At 36.3% G+C, this 20414-nt stretch overlaps 2 protein-coding genes across 8 annotated transcripts; one reads left to right on the forward strand and one right to left on the reverse strand.

Annotated features, from left to right (window-relative positions):
* The first annotated feature begins 138 nt into the window (after nucleotides 1-138).
* On the forward strand, nucleotides 139-20219 carry Su(dx) (Suppressor of deltex). Of its 6 annotated transcripts, none has more exons than XM_053769566.1 (15): nucleotides 139-494; nucleotides 1176-1281; nucleotides 1448-1735; nucleotides 2200-2441; nucleotides 2840-3039; nucleotides 5084-5358; nucleotides 6104-6366; nucleotides 7646-7765; nucleotides 8088-8267; nucleotides 8441-8941; nucleotides 9560-9655; nucleotides 10213-10365; nucleotides 10875-11006; nucleotides 11989-12147; nucleotides 20197-20219. In XM_053769566.1, the coding sequence occupies exons 2-14, from the start codon at nucleotides 1218-1220 to the stop codon at nucleotides 12124-12126; spliced, it is 2652 nt and encodes an 883-aa protein (XP_053625541.1). In that variant the 5' UTR covers nucleotides 139-494; nucleotides 1176-1217; the 3' UTR covers nucleotides 12127-12147; nucleotides 20197-20219. The 6 variants fall into 6 exon arrangements, with proteins under 6 accessions (XP_053625541.1, XP_053625532.1, XP_053625503.1 ...); XM_053769557.1 differs by lacking the exon at nucleotides 20197-20219 and adding an exon at nucleotides 12562-13332; XM_053769545.2 differs by lacking the exon at nucleotides 20197-20219 and having other exon boundaries at nucleotides 161-195; nucleotides 437-494; nucleotides 11989-13332.
* Nucleotides 15565-19913, reverse strand: AlaRS (Alanyl-tRNA synthetase). Of its 2 annotated transcripts, none has more exons than XM_053769514.1 (2): nucleotides 19761-19913; nucleotides 15565-18566 (listed from the first exon to the last, which is right to left on the reverse strand). In XM_053769514.1, exon 2 carries the CDS (start codon nucleotides 18544-18546, stop codon nucleotides 15643-15645), a length of 2904 nt encoding a protein of 967 aa, XP_053625489.1. In that variant the 5' UTR covers nucleotides 18547-18566; nucleotides 19761-19913; the 3' UTR covers nucleotides 15565-15642. The 2 variants fall into 2 exon arrangements, with proteins under 2 accessions (XP_053625489.1, XP_053625480.1); XM_053769505.1 differs by having other exon boundaries at nucleotides 19765-19911.
* Nucleotides 20220-20414: the final 195 nt, after the last annotated feature.

The following is a 20414-nucleotide window of genomic DNA, read 5'->3' on the forward strand; positions in this document are numbered from 1 at the left end:
ATTAGGTACCTAGGTACCTTTTACATTCCTTCATTGCTTTTAAGCGTTACAGATTGCATTGCATCGCTTTATTTCAATATAGCTGCATTACACGGCTAGCGGCTAGACTACACGCTTCGTTAAATATTGTCTGTGGTTTACTTTGACAACATGTTTGCTCCATCTAGTTTATACCGTGCTAATAGCAATAGGCAGGTAGAAAACAGTGATTTACAATTTTATGAAATTCTAATAATTTTCAATATTGCGTAGTTTCGAGTTGTATATTCGTGCAGTTAAAACAGTTCTACATACATTTAAAAGCTTTTATTGATATCATATCGGTATACCATTACATTCGTGACGTAATTAGTTTGCCGTGAAGTTGGAATTATTTCTTGTACATATATTTCCTAGGAGATAAGGCCTACGATAATGAGATAATTGAAATTTGTAGTGACGGTTCCATCGAAAGCAGCAAAGCAACGCGAAACTCCTATCACAATCGAGCAATGGTAAATACTTTGTTGTTATTCTAACTTCCATAGGTAGGTAGGTACTTCATTCTCCAAAACAATGTTATCCCTGAATAGTTTAGAGAAAAGATGTGCTTAATGTTGCTCGAACAACAGAGGCACGATAGTGCCGCCTGATTAGGAAATACAAATTTTGCAGTTTCTGTATCATGTTTCAAAGTAAATTAAATGCAAAAGTCTGTCTGTTTTGCTAAACTGCTGGACTGACTTTGATTAAACTTAGTATGCATGTAATTAAAGAGCCTCATTCTAACATAGGCAACTGTATTTAAAAATCAACCCCCAAATAACTATGTATAATGGTTGGTGAACATTTGCATGAAAATCATGTCTGTACAGAAATTCATGCTGGTGATGCCGCGGTCATATGCTAATGGAAAATAATTGCACTGCATATTGGACACTCAATTTGATGCTTCATGTCCTTTTTTACATTTACTTTGTACTGTTGATTTAAATACCCACAATGTTATCAGTACATGTGAATACTGAAAGATTATTAAGATAGAGGAATATCAGTGGTATACATTATATTTTTTAATTTTGTCACTGGGCTGTGTGTAGTATATTTATTTGATATTATTAAATATTTTGTTATTTGATACTTTGTTTAATAAGTACTGAGTCTTGCAATGTTTACAAATATATGTTGTCTTTTAGGTCTGCCTCTGAAAATATGAATTGATTTCAGTATTTATCATCATGACAGAAAATACACTGACCACCCCAATTTCCCTTTCCACATATCATCAACTGAGCTTAACAGGTAAAATTATTATTATTATTTCAAGCAATATTTTCAAATATCACTGGAACTTGTGTCCAGAACTAAGACCTTGTTTTTTGAAGTATTTATATGTAGCTGTAAATAGGTACCTTATACTGTACTGTACTGATAAATTTAATGAAACAATATTTTAAAATATTTTCAGTTGAATCCGCAAGTATAAGAAATTCTGGATTATTCAAACCAAATCCCTATCTGCAAGTGATAATAGATGATAAAATCTCTAAAAAAACTGAAGTCATAAAGAATACTTGCCATCCCAAATGGAAAGAAGAATTCACAGTGCTGGTCACTCCTCTGTCTCAAATTTTATTTCGGCTCGCTGATCACCACAGTTTTAGAAAAGACAATATCATTGGTGAAAAAAGGATAAGCCTTACAAAGGTGTTGGTACATTTCAATGGAAAATGTGAAAATATTGAACTCACTATAGGTAAAACAAATTTATTTTTTAGTGTCTGATTACTGTGCTAGTTATTCTATGATTTATTTCTATGTTATAATATATACATATATAATATATATGGTATATATTTCATTTATATGTAGATTTTAAGATTCTAATACAATTTTAGTAATACGTCATTTTTTTGTGTACATAGAGGTAAAATGATAATGACAGTAAATATAAAATAACTTGGAATAATTAACCAAAACATAGACCTCTAGTTAACTTTTAAAAATTCCTGTCGGACATACTCAATGCACCTTATGTATGTAAAATATCTCTATGACATTAATAGGCTGTTATGCCCCACTCAATTTATTGAAAATTAATACTTTTCAGTTTTTGTTATAATCATAATAATATGATATTGCAATTTTTCAAATTATGATAACAAGATTATTGGAAAAATTGTATTCCTACTAAGCTTTATACTATATATTACATTTCAGATTTGATGAAAGCTGTATCACAAGAAAATAGCTCTAATGGAAATACTGAAACAAAAACTGCAGAAGTTGTCGTTCTCCTGGATGGATTGAGAATAGAGCTTGCTGTGCTGAATCAGTCTCATGAGGTTCTTAATGAAGCATCTAGCTCTCGAACACTATTGAATGATGGCCTCAGAGCTAAAGTCAGACAACAACAGTCATTACAATCTGTGAGATCCATGTTAAGGATGCAGTCACTCAGGGTGAGCAAATTAGGATAATTAAAAGAATATATAATATTGATATTTAAGTGGACACTCAACATTACATAGAAGATATTAATGTATAGCTAATAGCAGTCTTGTATCCACCAAGATGTTAAGAACAAAACAGCTTTTTTCTTATGCTATAGGCCTACAAGAGGTTTAATAAACTTACATACAAACATACATTGTTTTATTGTATAATAAAGACGAAAAGCAAATTACAACTAGGCATATTACATATTATTACAACTAGGCATATTATATAAGGATAATAACAATCTTAACATTGAATAATCATCTTCTATCATTCATCTAAATCTTAATTTGAATTTGGATATATTTGCTTAATTTAATCAAATGTAGTGCAATAGCTGCTGAATGTTACGTATTTTCAGCCACCACCGGGCCCGCCCCCACTCACCAACGGCGCGGCGCACCCGCTGCCCGCGGAGCCCGCGAGCTCGGAGCTGAGCGCGGGCCCCTCGCAGCAGGAGCCGCCGCCCGACGCTTCGTCGCCCGCCGCCGGGCCCTCCGTCGCCGCTGAAGAGCCCTTACCCCAAGGCTGGGAAATGCGATACGACGTGTATGGACGACGGTGAGCTAGGCCATATTGTTCATTTTTAAATTTAAATAATAGGGAAATTTTGCCTTAAAAAATATTTCTATCTTTACCTAATTTCATCGAATCTCGTCTAGCGAACATATCGCGTTCACATCCAAAATTTGTTTCCGAGGTATGTTATGTAATATGTTCTGACAAAAATGGAATTTTGTATTAGAACTTGCGAGTCCATCTGTCACGGCTAGACAGCATTATATACAAGGTGTTTGGTCAATGGTATATAAAGCCGTGACAAGCCCATACCCCGAGGGTCATATAAGTTGTGTGGTGATGAAAAAAATTTTATATCTTATAATATTTTTTTCCATACAAAAATAAAAAAACTATATTTATTTTTCTTTAGTGACATCCCTAATTCTAAAAAAGGACAGATACATGGTGTATTGCCGTCCTACTTGACACCACCCGCAAAGCGTCCATTAAAACTCCTTTTAAGATCTAGTCTCCTAGTACAATTCAAACTTGTGCATCAAAATGTTTCAAAAACACCTAATTTTCCTTTGAATACGCCGCCTTTGATGACACCGCGCACACGAGCTCGCGCGTTCCCCCGATATTGGCGGACGACGCGACCTTGACACACTACACACTATTTACTTAACACTTTCAATAGGTACTAATCTTCAACACATTCGTCCTAGATTTAATAATAAATCACAACACTTGAATATGTCGCCTTTGATGCGCCAAGACGCGAACGCGCGCGCGCACCCCGATAGCGGCGGACGACGCGACCTTGACACTACACAATTTTTAATAAACACTTTCAATACTAATATTCAACACATTCGTCCTCGTAAAATTGCAACACAACCAAGGCATTTTGCGTAGACCGGCAAATTACAAATGTCCGACTATGCCTCTCACCACGACGAGCGGCTGATAGGTCACCGTCACATGTTCCAACAAACATACAAACATAATCATAATCTTCTTACGTACACTACTAATTAGTGTCAAAAAACACGACATGACGACAATTTGAAATAAAATATCACGTCATAACCCGTCGGCGTTTCTCAATCGACTGATGTAAGGTAACTACTTCCGGCAGTCCAGGATTCCAAAATATCTGTCCGCCTAGTACCTATTTAGAGTTCCTCGCGCTAAATGTGAAAGAACCATAGATTTGTGTGTTTCTTCCCCAGCCGCGTCAGAGCCTTCTTCTACTCTTCGCACTGTATGTTAGACCATCATTGCTAAAACCGCTATTCGCGATTACTCTAAAATGCAGCACCGTGTGAACAAGTAATAATAAAAAAAAAATAATAAAGTACTCATAATCTCATCAATAATGATTTAATTCATTAATTGAAAAAAATCGAACAACAAACTACAAAGATTTCACATCAAACTTTTTTATGAGTAGGTAATAATAAATCATACAGAACCATGGAATCGACACTAAAAATAATAGGCAATATTTCATTCCATCCATCTCTTTCCATCCTATTTCTTTCACATTCACACAGGCGCAACGTTATTTTAAAGATCAGATTCGCAGAAGAGATATTCCATAAATTGTACCTAATTGTTTACTTTGTAATAATTTTAAAAGTTGAATTACTTCAATTGTGAATAAGACAACATTTCTTATTATTGCTTTTACTTAAGTTTTCAATACAGTTCTGTAAAAGCGATTTTGCATGTATTTCATAATTAAAAAAATAATATTGTCCTCTCAGACTTAACCATATTAGTCATAAAAGCCATGTTTTGAATGTTCATCATCATAATTTGCACCAATCCTGGTACTGAGGTCAATGAACAATAAGTTGTACAGATGAATGAAATCAGCTGTTCCAGGGTTGGCACTGCACCAATTTTACCGTAATCTAAAATCTTTATTAACTACCTATTGTGACGTTTTTTCCACATGGAAATATTTTTCTGAGAATGTGGATACGATACCCTATCTGCCACTTTTGGCTTTATATACCATTGACCAAACACCTTGTATATATAGTAGTAAAAGGTCCATCCGCGGCCACTTTCAATTGAAGTGAAAACAAAACAGGTACTACGTGGACCACAACACCCGGTCGACGTCGTGGGAGCGGCCGCAGCCGCTGCCGCCGGGCTGGGAGGTGAGGCGCGACGCGCGCGGGCGCGTGTACTACGTGGACCACAACTCGCGCACCACCACCTGGCAGCGGCCCGACACGGAGCGCCTGGCGCGCTTCCAGCACTGGCGCGGCGAGCGCCGCCACGTGGTCGCGCAGGGCAACCAGCGCTTCCTCTACCCGCCGCCGCATCAGCGCCATGTCGACGCTGAACAAGACTCCGCGATGGGTGAGTCTCGTTGCGGTCTGATTCACTGCTTGCTCATAAAGCATCTGATAGTTTATGCGAACTGATTGCCTATTTGGATACTTTTTTCCAACATAAAAATTATATTGATCTGTATGACAGTGTGCACGACCGTCACAAATGTTTAAACTAAAAAGCGTTTTAGCAGGTAGTTTATCTGTCAGGTTACCATATTATATTTTATCAGGAAGTGGTCAACCATGACATTAAGTGACGTAAGTACTCCCGTCACATTGTACACCATTCTAACTCCGACATAGGTAGGCTCCAGTAGTTTTCATCGACCACCACATGCTTTCAGTGAGGACAGTTATTAAAAGGATATTGTAAATATGTTTAGCCTGTATTTATCTAGTACGTTTATTTCGTCTTGCTTTATCTCTATTAGTAATCTTATCACATTAATCGCACTTAAGCTGTTGTCAATGACGTATGTTTGCAAATTACGAAGATATCTATACTTTATATTATACTTTTGTTTTGCAATTTAATTGCAATCGTTTATGAAAATAATATTTCTTTATTTTGGACGCAAATTTTTTTTTGCTTGCCCTATTTAAATCACCAATGAATGTAAGTTTTTCTTTAACAGAAAAATAAAGGTAAAAGAAAACAATAATATTGAATATTGTTATTATTTTTTACATCACCACATAAAAAATCATTTATATAAGTATAAGAAGAATAATTGATCTGGAAGATAATGATACATTAATAATTTGATTAGGCGGCGGTCAAGCGGCTGTCGGCGGCGGGGCGGGAGCCCCGGCGGTTGCCGCAGCGGGTGCGGGCGCGGCTCCCCTCGGTGCGGGCGCAGCGCCCCCCGGAGCGAGCGTAGCGCCCCCCGCCGCGGGCCCGGCGCCCCCGCTGCCGGCCGACGACGCGCTGGGCCCCCTGCCTGCTGGCTGGGAACGCCGCGTTCACGACGGCAGGGTGTACTTCCTTAACCATAAAAATAGAACTACGCAGTGGGAGGATCCGAGGACGCAGGTTGGTTGATTATGTTTAGTTCACATTATCATCAGCCTACCCTTATCCCACTTTAGGTGGGGATGGTACAGCATGTCAGTCTCCTCCACTTCTCCCTGTCTGATGTTAACAGATCTGTTACTTCCTTTTTAGCCATATCCTGCCTAATGCACTCAATCCACCTCTTCTTCGGCCTGCCCCTACTTCTTTTCCTATTCAGTTTCAAGTCCATAACCTTTCTTACAATATTATTTTCCTCCCTTCTCATAACGTAGCATATAAACCATACCAATGAAGCCTATTACTTTCCAATTTTCCTATGATGGGTGTTACCTTGAAACTTCCTCTCACATATCGTTTTCCTTATCTTATCCATCCTTGTCACTCCACACATCCATCGAAGCATCCTCATCTCCGCAACATGCAGTCACCTTTGATCCGTCACCTTGGTGGCCCAACATTCCGAACCATACAAAACAACAGGTCTGATCACGGTCCTGTAGATCTTGCCCTTGAGTTTGAGTGGCATTGGAGAGTCACCTGCCCCCTGTGACCTGCCGCCACTTCATCCAACCCGCGCTAATTCTGCTTTTCACATCTCGGTCTATATTTCCGTCGCTTTGGAGGATGGAACCGAGGTATCGAAAATCGGAGCAGATCGGAAGGGATACAGATACTACCATCTAAAACTGGAAGTACCATTAAAGTCAACAAAAAGTTGTTGTGTTTTGGTTCGGCTTATTTTAAAACCAAAGTGTCCATTATAAGAAGAAACAGATATGGGCTAAGTGCCGGGCTGATCCCTAATGCAAGCCCACCACCACATTGAACTCGTAAGTAGCGCCAGCTTCGGATCATGATCATGTGGATTGAGTGTGACGCTGAGAGTGGCGCTAGTGTGTGGGTGCCTCAAGTATGTATCATCATTATTTATAAGGCTGAAAGCTTGATCCCAAAGAGAGTTGACGTCAAGTAAAAACACAGCCGAAACTCCTCTAATAATTACAACATTTAGAAGAAAGGTACATCCATAAACATATTATAAAAAGAAGTCACCTTGTCGCTTTAGTATATGAACGCGATAAACTCAATAACTACCAGACGGATTTTTGTACGGTTTTCACTTAGTGTGATTCCTGGGGAAGGTTTAGGTGTATAATATATTACCGAGCGAAGCCGGGACCGGTCAGTAAGCTTAATAGGTATATAAACGAAACTTTGCAATAATGAAATTAAAACTAAATGTATGACAATTTAATATTTAGTTGTTTTCTTGGCATTATAGTGTTTGTGTTCCCAGGGCCAGGAAGTGGGCGCGCCGGAGGAGTCGCTGCCGCTGCCGGGCGGCTGGGAGATCCGCTACACGGAGGAGGGCACGCGCTACTTCGTCGACCACAACACGCGCACCACCACATTCCAGGTATTATTTATTCATTTATTTATAAAGGTTATTAACAACTAGCTGCACCCTGAGACCCGCGTTATTATTTAAAACAAATAATTATTTCATACGCATGTGCATACGCTACACAAAAATCTAATCTACTTCATAATGTAATACATTACTGTACTAACATAACTCATTAACAATATCGACGAGTGACAAGAACTCAGACTTTCCGGAACGCACTGGTATGCGTTCTCCTGTCGAACCTTTAACACAGTACATCGACATTTTATCGGGAGAGTTCGAAATGATTTTTTGTATTGCCATTTTTATATTTGTAACGTAATGATTGCAGGACCCGCGGCCCGGCGCGCCCAAGGGCCCGCAGGGTGCCTACGGCGTACCCCGCGCCTACGAGAGATCATTCCGGTGGAAACTTAGTCAATTTAGATATTTGTGCCAGAGCAACGCTCTACCCAATCATATTAAAATCACATTATCTCGTCAAACGCTGTTCGAAGATTCATATCATCAGGTGAGGTTTTATCAGATAAAGTTTTTTTATTATTATTATTTTGAATGTTTTCACTTATTTCACAACGGTTTACATATAGTCGTCGCCCACAGATGAAAAATTAAACTCCTGTCATTTTAGTAATGTGTATGTTACTTATTGTGTGGTTATTAATATATACAATCTCCTTTCAGATAATGAGATTACCACCTTACGAATTACGGAAACGGCTATATATAATATTTCGCGGAGAAGACGGCTTAGATTATGGAGGAGTTAGCAGGGAATGGTTCTTCTTGCTTTCACACGAAGTACTGAATCCAATGTACTGTCTTTTTGAATATGCCAATAAAAATAATTACAGTTTACAAATAAATCCAGCCAGCTATGTGAACCCAGATCACCTACTATATTTCAAATTTATAGGAAGATTCATAGCGATGGCGTTATATCATGGCAGATTCATTTATTCTGGATTTACTATGCCTTTTTATAAGAGAATGTTAAATAAAAAGTTGACTATGAAAGATATTGAATCAATTGATCCTGAATTTTATAATTCTCTAGTGTGGATAAAGGAAAATAACATAGACGAATGTGGCCTTGAAATGTGGTTCAGTGTTGATTTCGAAGTATTGGGCCAGGTCATACACCACGAGCTCAAGGCGGGCGGCGATAAGGAACGCGTCACTGAAGTAAGTACAATGAACAAGTACCTAAGTTTATATTCACTTATCGACGTGTAGTGTTTGTGTTTTGTAGCGGGTTACTGGTATATATGTTGCTGGAGATAAAAATTACCTTTTATATTAAAATAAACCGAGCCCCGGCTGTAACTGTCAACAAAATAATAATGATACCTCTACATTAAACCGTTGCGAGTCACGGATATGACATGGTGTCATACCACCGCGCATTCGCGGCAGTCTTCATGTCCGTGACATAGCATATAAACTCCAAGAGTGCCACCACTAAGGCCACGTTTCACGTAGGGAACAAATGTCTGGCTATGCCGCTCCCGCTGGCCCTAGCAGAAGGGGCCCAAGCAATGCTGGCTTGATGTCGTCAAGGATGATATGCATGCTAATGGTCTGACAATACTAGGGATGCCGACGACCGTGCGAAGTAGAGACGAAAAAGTAGGAAAGCGGACCCTGGAATCCGACGCTCAACGACTAAGGAAGAACTGGGAAAACGCTCAGATGAGAGAGGGATACTATCCCTGGAATACTACCTGAAATAGAAATATCAAAGTCCAATAAGAATAATTAAATGTATATATAATAACCAATAATGTATTTATTGCCTTCTAGGCAAACAAAGAGCAATATCTACAACTAGTGACCCAGTGGCGCATGACCCGTGGAATTGAAGAACAAACCACTGCATTCCTTGAAGGCTTCAATGAGGTAAATTACATATGACGTGTTTGGATAGAATCGAATCAATATAATCTAACGTTATTTTAAGTAAATGTATGTTTGTACGCTTAATAAAGTTACAAATTTGTATCAATTGTGATACAAATATATAAATTATGTACATGTGGTGTGTGTTTAATATTTAGCCTAACAATATTTGAGATAGCCAGTCCGAGAAAAAATTTAGCTTAAATTAACTTTTATGAATAATAGGGAAAGTCATCTAGAATTATGGAAATAGAATATATTATTGTGAAACGTAGTTCTCAAACGGGATAGTATTTTTTACGGAAGCTTATGTAATTACCATGTTACTATACGATTGAAAGGTAAATAAATTGTGAATTGTCATGAACGCAAGAACCAATATCTAACTTTTTAAATCGAAAGTAATAAACATAATAAGTTGATTTTTTCAAAATCGCCCCTGAGGTTTAGACGTGAAAGCATGACAAACAGACATACAGACTTTCCCGTGTATTAGTGGACAACTAAAAGTTGGTAGTCAGTACAGGATGTGATTAGGATCCATGCTATGCCGGCAGGTCATAACTCTGGAGTGGCTGAAGTACTTCGACGAGCGGGAGCTGGAGCTGATGCTGTGCGGCATGCAGGAGGTGGACGTGGACGACTGGCAGCGGAACACCATCTACCGCCACTACACGCGCACCAGCAAGCAGGTGCTTTGGTTCTGGCAGGTGTGTGCGATACTCTACATTTTTGACGATCTCTGTTTAAAATTCTAAATTTAATTTAAAATTGTTTCAAATTCAAAAGCAACATCGCGTAGTTTGTGTGCGAGCTTTTACTGGGGAGAAGAGTGAATACAAATTATCAAAAATGTGAAGAAAACTACCGTCACATGGAAATACTCGAGCGCGTCAAACATTTATAGTGTATGTATAGCGTATACTATACTATTCATCGACTATGTCTTTTTGATAACAGAGAGATATTAATCTGACGAGTAATTAAAGGCCATACAAAGGGGTTAAAAAAAAGACAGTTATTCGAGCGTGTCAGATATGCAATGCTAAGTGAACTTAAAAAAGTTCTATTAAAATGACTGACGATTGATTGATGGATTCGACCAAAAGTCACGACCGATTTTTGAAAATGTAAAATAAAATGTGACCTTGAAGTACTAGACTGCGCCAGATTCTTATACAATGTAAAAGTTTACTATGTTTTGTGTTTTTTTCTTCAGTTTGTACGTCAAGTAGATAATGAGAAGAGAGCAAGACTGCTTCAGTTCGTGACAGGTACATGCAGAGTACCTGTCGGTGGCTTCGCAGAGCTCATGGGATCAAACGGCCCTCAACGTTTTTGTATAGAAAAGGTTAATATTATACTTACTTTATTTCCCTTAATAATGAAAAAAAGGTTTGTTTGAAATAGGACGAGGTATGAAAATCGTTAATAATATGCAATATGATAGAATACATATAAATGAACTCATCTTGCTATATTTCTGCATTTATACATGCAATACAATTTATACACTTGGGTTGATTATTAAGAAGTAAAATTTTATGGGAAAGTTCATTTCGTTAGGAGGAGTAAAGGAGGTACGATAATTAGTATGGGCTTTTTAAAGTACAACTGCGGACTTATTTTATGTAGGTTTGTTTATGTGTAACTTGTGGGTTTATTTGGTGCCAAAATACATTAGTTCTATTTAAAATAATCAATTTATCAATAATTAAAGTAAGAAATAGGCATGCATAGCGCAAGTGGCGAAGACGCCTTAGGCTACTGTAGCAGTTTGATTACATTGTTATACAATTCCATAGAAAACTAACTTTCACCCGCTGTTCGCCGCCGGCGTAAATTTTCCACGGGGGCAGTTATTTTTCAAACTACGTGTATGCAAAATTTCAAGAATATTGGTTGAGCATACCTGCTCAAGCAATCTTCTTGAAATTTTGCATGAAGAGATAAAAACAAACAAACTTCATTCGACCTTCGCAGGCGCTTTGTCACATCAAATATTATATAGTAATTTTCATAAAGCTACAAACTACTGGCATTTCGGAACGACGAAAGATACTGATTGAAACAGTGTTGGTATCTGTTATGCCAGAAGGGCTTACCATTATTGTTTCTTACATATTTTTTCTAATAGTATAACAAAGTACATACCTGTAGTCAAAAAGTATACAAAACATAAAATAATATAACACAATAAGTATAGTAAAACCCACTTAATCACACAAAAATATAAATATAATTATGCACCACACACACATCGTTTGCGCCAACTTGAAGCGAATGCGCAGTCACTTACAGCCGGTTCTAACTTGAAAATAATATATTTTCAGGTTGGCAAAGACACGTGGTTGCCGCGATCACACACGTGCTTCAACAGATTAGATTTGCCGCCCTACAAGAGTTACGAGCAATTATGTGAGAAATTAAATTATGCTATCGAGGAAACTGAAGGATTTGGACAAGAGTGAAATAATAAATCTACTTACTAGGTTAATAAATGTAAATTATTATTAGCACCTTAATATAATTGCACCACCTCACGAAGAGGAACATTATCACCAATAGAATTGGTGCTTTCATAAAAAGACCAACCAAATAATTTTATGATCACCTTTATTATGCAGTGCTCGCTCAGCGAGAATATGACCTTCGGCATTTGATGTAAAATAATGTTTACTGATGAAAAATATAAAATAAATAGTTATCTAGCTCCAATGTTTGTTAATTTTAACTTACAAGTATATATTTCTAAAAGTAGCTGCAACTCAATTGTGTTTATACTTACGAATATATATATCGGCTCTGTTATAATAAATCCGTCATTGAAATCCAATGTACAAAAGAATTCCAGTCGATTAGCTAGATAACAACAGCTTGTCAGTGAGTATTATTTTGATCCATAGGTCAAAATCTATGGTCAACAGCACACGTCAAATCAGAGCGAAGACCGTGGTCGGAGAAAACTATATATAAAACGTCATATTTTCCATTTCGTCCATGCAATAAAGAAAACGCTTATTGAAAACACACGGATGAGAAACGGGACAGAGCTCTCATATCTTTTACATCTTTTGTCCTTCATCGTGTGCCGCGGGGTCAGCCTACTGCGACTAAAACTAATGTAATGGGTTAATGTATTAGATAATTCTAAACTCTTATCTATAATTTTCTTTGTCTTGGGCGGAAATGCATACCGTTCCCCACAGTGAATACGGTAGAACACATAAACATATTGTGATATAAAAACATTATTCTTTTGTTTGTTTAAAAGTAAGGGTGTGATTAAAAATCACGGCCTGAAGTTATTTCAAGTGTTGATGTTGTTTTGACAATGTTTAGACCATCAATATTGTTGTATTTTACATAGACAAGATAATGTTCATAATACTATCGGTAGTCTTGAACAGCACGATACATACTCTGAATAATGATATACCATTGCTGCGACACTAGTACTGAAACTTGAGGCAAATAATTCAACCAATAACGTGCTGTTAGACTTAATGCGATGACGTGTGTATAATGGCAACTGCAGTGAAGCGTGAAACAATATATTTATTATGTAGATATGTTAGCATATTCAATCATATAAGAAATATTTTTTTGAGAATTTCGTTCTCCAGATGTTAGCAATGTATTTTAGACGAGGCTTTAAATTATATTTTAAAAATGAATATATGTGGTTTTCTTGTAATATTAATAAAGAACAAGTATGTAAATTCTGTTGCAAGATTTCGTCTTACCGCGAAGATTTTATTCCATTTAGTACCGATGTACTACCCCCGATGGGTGAACAAAGTAGAATTGCTTTGGCATGAACTGCTAGCGTTCATAATCATCTGATTGCACGATATCATGTCAGAGAGGGAGAGAACTCATAGATCGTTTAGAATTTTCTAACTGGAATGTCGTTACCCTAGCAAAAACTGTTTTGAGTTCCATAGTACTGTTCATATTTGTTAGCTATATAATAATGACAACATTTTTGAGGTTATGTAATAACAAATTAAATTCACCTTTCAAACATATCAAAGCGGTCCAAATACGCTCGGGTGAAAAAAATAATTGCCAAAAAACTTTGAACGCGACTGTATGGGCAACGGTTGAGGATTAAGACGTTCAATAAAGAAGGTCATCTATATATGAAACCGCCGCTTTTTCGTAGCCATTCGAATTAGGTCGGATAACCAGCCGTTATTTGCATGTTTCGTTTTCTATTATTATCTTTTTACGTACGAAGCATTTTAAGCTGATAATTTTCACTGACTTATTTGACTATAGGCACAAACTTTTATGAATGTCAAAACGACGGGATCACTGTTTATTTTGCATAGACGATATCATCTCTTTTTTTATACTCAATTGATACCATTTTGGTACCTGATTATTTTAGACAATATTTAATATAAATGCTGATCCCGCCATTCTCACATGTCAAGATGGCGGGATCCAAGTTGTTACTACAAACCTATTAACCATTTAATTAAACTGTATAGCCTGCGATTTAATACCTCTTGGAAGTCGTAAAACATTTTTGTAATTGCTTATAGCTTTTTGTTATTTATTTAATTCTACAGCTTTCACGCCTGCTAAAATGTTAAGAGCACAAACTCAAAGTTTCATTAATATGCTTTTGTTTGGCAGGAGGAGTTTAGGATACCTAGTAAATTTTAGCATTGTAACATTTGTGATTAAAATGTATATTTTCAATTGCTGGTTTTATTGGTACTCTTATTTGAGATGTTGAATATGTTAAGCCACAAAACCTTGATCTGTGATAAGGATTTACAAAAAATATAACGGAAGAACTACGCCTCCTGCCAAACAAAGGCAAATTAATTCTACTTGGAGTTTGTGTTCTTAATATTTTAGCAGACGTGAAAGCTGTAGAATTAAATAAAATAAATAACAAAAAAACTATAAGCAATTACAAAAGTTTTACTACTTCCAGGAGGTATTAAATCGCAGGCTATACAGTTTAATTAAATGGTTAATAGATTTGTGGTAAAAACTCGATCAGCATCAGATCAGATCGGCAGGATTAGCATTTATATTAAATATTGTCTAAAATAAGCAAGTACCAAAACTGTAAGTTAAGGTATCAATTGAGTATAAAAAAGAAATGATATCGTCTATGCAAAATAAACAGTGATCCCGTCATTTTGACATTCATAAAGTTTTGGTTCACACCCTTTTGGGTTGACCCGATTTCTTTTAAGTTGACGTCAAATTTATAATGTTCAGACTTTTAGTACTATAATTCAATAACGGATGTTCCTACACTTTTGAAACTTTTTATAGATATATAGGCATCAAGAAGGAACGAATACAGTTTTCAGTGGACTTATGCGTTTTCTCATTTCGGTGCTGCGATTATTTTTCTGTTTTTCAAAAAAGTGCGATCACTCGTAAATTATAAGTATTATCATAAATCTAATGATATGTGCCATGAGCACAATCAAGGGCTACTCGTGTATATTTAGTCTACATGCGTACCTGTAATGATTTAAGAACACAAATTATATTTTCGCAGCACATACTTCCACACACATAACCTACCTGACCATGAACAATATTTCTCTCTGCGATTATTAGTTTAAAATTTTCTTGCTAGATCTACGTTACTCCAGCAGAAATCGTTTTTTTTTTTTAACTACGACATACACACATAAGCTACCTGACCATGAACAATATTTCTCTCTCCGATTATTCGACTAAAATTTCTTGCTAGAACAACGTTACTCCAGCAGAAATAGTTTTTTTTTAACTACGACATATATGTATAGCTGAATAGGCACTTATTATAGGTTCTATTCATATTTCTGTAGGAGATACTTTCTAGCTGGAGTAACGACACGGGTTGGATAGGTCTTCAGAGTCAAGTGTGTGGGGTTAAAAAATACAAGTTTGTTTTGTTTATTATTTATTTCAAATCATTATTCACAGTTAAATTTATTTAAAACTGAAAACTTCTAATATGAAGATTATGACAACTTCGTTTTTGCAAATTCTTGTGCTTTTCTCATAGCTTCCTTCAGCGAATTCCAATTATTTCCAGATGCTTGAGCAGATTCCGATTTTCCACCCCCTTTTCCGCCTATAATGTTCACAATGGATTGAACCCATTCAGATGCTAACAAACCCTTCTCTACAATATTTTTTGGCACTGCTGCAAGACAGTATATTTTGTTGGATTCATTGTCGACAGAAAAGAACATAGCAGCTGAGTTTGGACACAACTGCTTGACTTGTTTCAATGCGCCATCCAAAGCCTTTGTATTTCCAAATGCTTTTAACTCTGCAACAATAACGTCCGAATTTTTTTGTTGCAGGCACAAATCCTTGGCTTTCTCTGTAACTTCTGTTATTACTGCCGCTTTTGAAGCTCTTTCCTTATCATCAAGTTGTTTTTTTAAACTTTTCAGCATTGATCGTAATTCATCCTTTTTCCAATAAGAAATTTGGGCTTGTGATATATCATTTGTTAAATCGGTAATCTTCTTCGTGATATCTCTATGTATAATATTATTTCCCTGTTTCTTTATAAAATTAGCAAGATTATTGACTTCATTCTCTAGTAGACTTAGCTTATTGATCGCTTTTATTGCTTCTGGGCCAGTCAGTGCTACAATTCTTCGAATACCTTTTGCTATGCCTTCTTCACTAACGATTACATATTCTCCAATATGGCCTGTTTGATGTAAATGAGATCCACCACAGAATTCTACGGAAGTGTCATAACCAGTTGCAGCATCAGGGTTTTTTTCTAATTCTTCCACAGGCACTCCAACTGATACAACACGAACTGGGTCTGGGTAATGTTCATCAAACATAGCTCTTAATCCATTGATTTTTTTAGCATCTGCCAACTTAGTATGCTTAGTATAAACTATTTTATTAGCATCAATAATATTTTTTATTTGATTTTCTGCATCTTTTATCTGCTGTGTAGTCATAGGACCCTTGTTAGTAAAATCAAACCTTAAGCGATCTGGCATAACAAGAGAGCCTCTTTGATCAGTATCGTTTCCAAGAATCTTTCTTAGGACATTGTTAAGTATATGTGTGCCGGTGTGATTATTCATAACAAGTCGCCGTCTTTCAGTGTCAATATACAAAGACAAACTATCGCCGACCTTTATAGTACCTTCCACTTTACCAGTGTGCAATACATAACCAGCTTTGACTTGAACATTGTTAACAGTAAATTCCGTGCTGTCATCGTTTACTTTTACCATATAACCCTCGTCATAAATTTGCCCACCTTGTTCTGCATAAAAACTTGTTTTATCTAATATAATTCCACACTCTTGACCTGACGAAACTTCATTAACAAACTCTTTATTTCTGCGCAGTGCTACTACAGTTCCAGTGCATGTGTCAAACTTATATATAGCTTCTTTGCCAGAGTTTGATGGGACATAATTATATTTTGGAGAATCATCAGTAACAGATATACCAGAACTCTGCAAATAGCTTAAAGCATGAATGTCTAAAGCCAACAAATCCTCATGTCCAACAGATTTTCCCTGTGAAGCTAATTGAGATTCTTTTTTTGCCTTTTCATAAGTTTCCATATCAACAGTAAGACCCTTTTCTTCACACATTAATTGTGTTAGATCTATAGGAAATCCATATGTGTCATAAAGACGCCAAGCAATATCACCTGGTATAATTTTAGACCTACCATTTTTTTCTATTGTTCTGTTGAGAAGATTCCTACCACGAGTAAGGGTCTTTAAAAATTGGATCTCTTCTTCATTGATAATATGAATAATAGATTCTGGGTCTTTTTTTATTTCCGGGAATACATCACCCAACAGTTCAACGACAGTATGTACAAGGGAAGCAAAAAATCCAGGTTTGGCATTAAGTTTTTCAGAAGCATAGCGGACTCCTCTTCTTAAGATTCTACGCAGAACATAACCTCTACCGGTATTATCTGGACAACCACCATCAGACAAAGCAATTGTTAATACCCTGGCATGGTCGGCCAAAACACGGTACGCCATGTCAATACCATCAGAGTCCTCATCACCAACTTTACCAGAATAAGGTCTTACTCCAGTGCCAATCTCAATGGCTTTAAATAATGGCATAAAAACATCAGTATCATAATTAGCTCTTTTATTTTGGATTACAGAAACTAGTCTTTCAAATCCTAATCCACAATCAATATGTTTTTTGGGTAGATGTTTCAAGGAGCCATCAGATTCTCTATTGAATTGAATGAACACTAAATTCCAGATTTCTAAAACATCAGGATCATCCATGTTTACAAGATGAGCAGCTTCGCGACCACCAATTCGATCGTAATGTAACTCTGAACAAGGCCCACATGGACCAGTTTCACCCATTTCCCAAAAGTTATCTTTCATACTTCCAGGCAAAATGTGCGACTCAGGAATTCCCAAAGCCAACCAAATATTTTTACATTCTAAATCAGGCTCCAGTCCTGATGCTGAATCTCCTCCAAAATAAGTTACATACAGTCTTTCTCCTGGTAATTTGAAAACTTCAGTTAAAAGCTCCCAGGCCCAAGTACAAATTTCTTTTTTAAAGTAATCACCAAATGACCAATTTCCCAACATTTCAAAGAAAGTGTGATGGTAAACATCCTTACCAACATCATCTAAATCATTGTGTTTGCCACCAGCTCTAATACACTTCTGAGTATTAACGGTCCTCACATAATGAGCCATGTCCGAGTTAGGATCTACTGTTCCCAAGAATATAGGTTTGAATTGATTCATTCCTGCATTTGTAAATAGTAAAGTTGGGTCATCTAAGGGAATTGTGGATGAGGAGTGTACATATTTATGACCCTTACTGATAAAGAAATCAATAAAGGCTTTACGAACTTGACTTGCAGTCATTGATAAATCCATCTTATTGGATGTTTTCCTTTCTGTAACAAGAAAAAAAAGAAATGTAAATTTTTCAGAGCAACCATTGCTCTTTGGATTTGCTTGTTCATAGCATTTCGGAAAAACAAATAATCATAAAACACAAAGTTTCTGACAATGGCCAAAGGACATCTAGGTATAAAATAGTAGGATGTATCAAAACAGAAGTGTGTGAAGAAACAGAACAAAGAACCCATTGAGACCTGTAATACCAAAATACACCATAGCAGTTTATTGACCCTTTGTGTGTTCACAGCAAATGTTTAAAAAATTTCCCTGTATTTTCCCTAAAATGCCTGAATATTTTTTGTTATTTCCAAACCTAATCTTCCAAATTTTCAACAATTATATACATAGGTATATTTGTAGTTTTTAAGCAAAATGAAGAATATCAGAAATTATAATTTATGAAAATGTTTATTTTAAAACTGTGTTAGTTTTAGCATAAAATAATAATTGGCTACCTAGCTATTCATAATTATAGTAAGCAATAAGCTTGTTTATCCAAGGGTTAAATGTCAAATAGTTCCTTCCAGATGTTCTGAAACTTCTGTTGTTGATTTTTACGGTGACTTAACATTCGCAATAAAAAATAATGGATATCTACCAACAATTTTTACTGGGATTTCAATTACAGTCAAATAACAAATCTCGATTTTACAATCACTGGGACACACTGAAATTTTCACTGATTCCGAAAAGTGGTCACTCTATTTATTGAATGTTCATTGTGTTGTTAGGTACCCAGGATATAAATAGGTGCCACAGGAACTTACCATACCTACCTAAAATCACTTTCTATAATTTACTGCATTTTGTTTATTGAATGTCGAAAAATGGTTCCAACGACCTAATAATACAAAAACCTTCGAAAACTCAGATGACCAGAAAAATATTACAATTTGAGTACCTACCTAATGATGAAATTTAATGTAAGAATGTCCATAGTCATGGAATAAAAATATTACGTACCTACGAATAATAGGATTATGGATATATGAATACTCAATACCTAAGTAAGTTTGGATGGCAATTTGGCAATTAAAAAAGAATTATTTTCTAGAATAGATTATTTTAATAGGTAAATGAATTGAAACTAGAAAGGACTATAGTCACATACCATATGGTTCTAGAATATAGCAATATTTAAGCTAAAACGCATGATACAGTAATAATATTTACTTAATAAAACTTACCTGCTCATAAATCCACGTAGAAACAAAATAGTCATGAAACAACTGGATTTTAATGAAAAAGATAATGCAATCCAACTCGACAAGACTAATGACAGGCAGGACAGGGAAAGGAAAAGAGAGAACCTAAAAGTGTTGCCAGTAGCAGGGACTGTCTTTACCTAAAAATGGCTAAAAAGGTACTAACTTGTTTTAGCAGAAATGTATGTAAAAAAAAAGATCATATAAACCGAAGTAAAGAGTCTAGCAATTTGGCACTTATCTATTTACCACTTATCTATATACAAGCATTCGGTATAGCCGTCAAGTGCGTCGAAGACATTCGTTAATGGCAGAATAGCTACAGATTAAACCATTGTGACATTTCATTACATTCGAGATTTTTTTTATTTATATTCTTAGATGATCCCAAAATATATTTATTACCTTTTGGTTTTAGGAACCTCGGTTTCGGAGTCGTACGGGGCCAAATGTACAACACACAGGTTACGATTGTAATATTTTATATAATTGTAAGGTTCTCGCAACACTGTAAAGCAAGGTGTCGGGGTAGTGAAGGAGTACTTATTACTGCACATTTATCTCGCCAGAGTGCTGCACTGTATGTTAGGTACACAAAAGCTTCGCCACTTGTACGCACTTCACTATGTAAGCATT

Source organism: Plodia interpunctella, chromosome 1 (assembly GCF_027563975.2).
Source record: "Plodia interpunctella isolate USDA-ARS_2022_Savannah chromosome 1, ilPloInte3.2, whole genome shotgun sequence".
NCBI lineage: Eukaryota > Metazoa > Arthropoda > Insecta > Lepidoptera > Pyralidae > Plodia > Plodia interpunctella.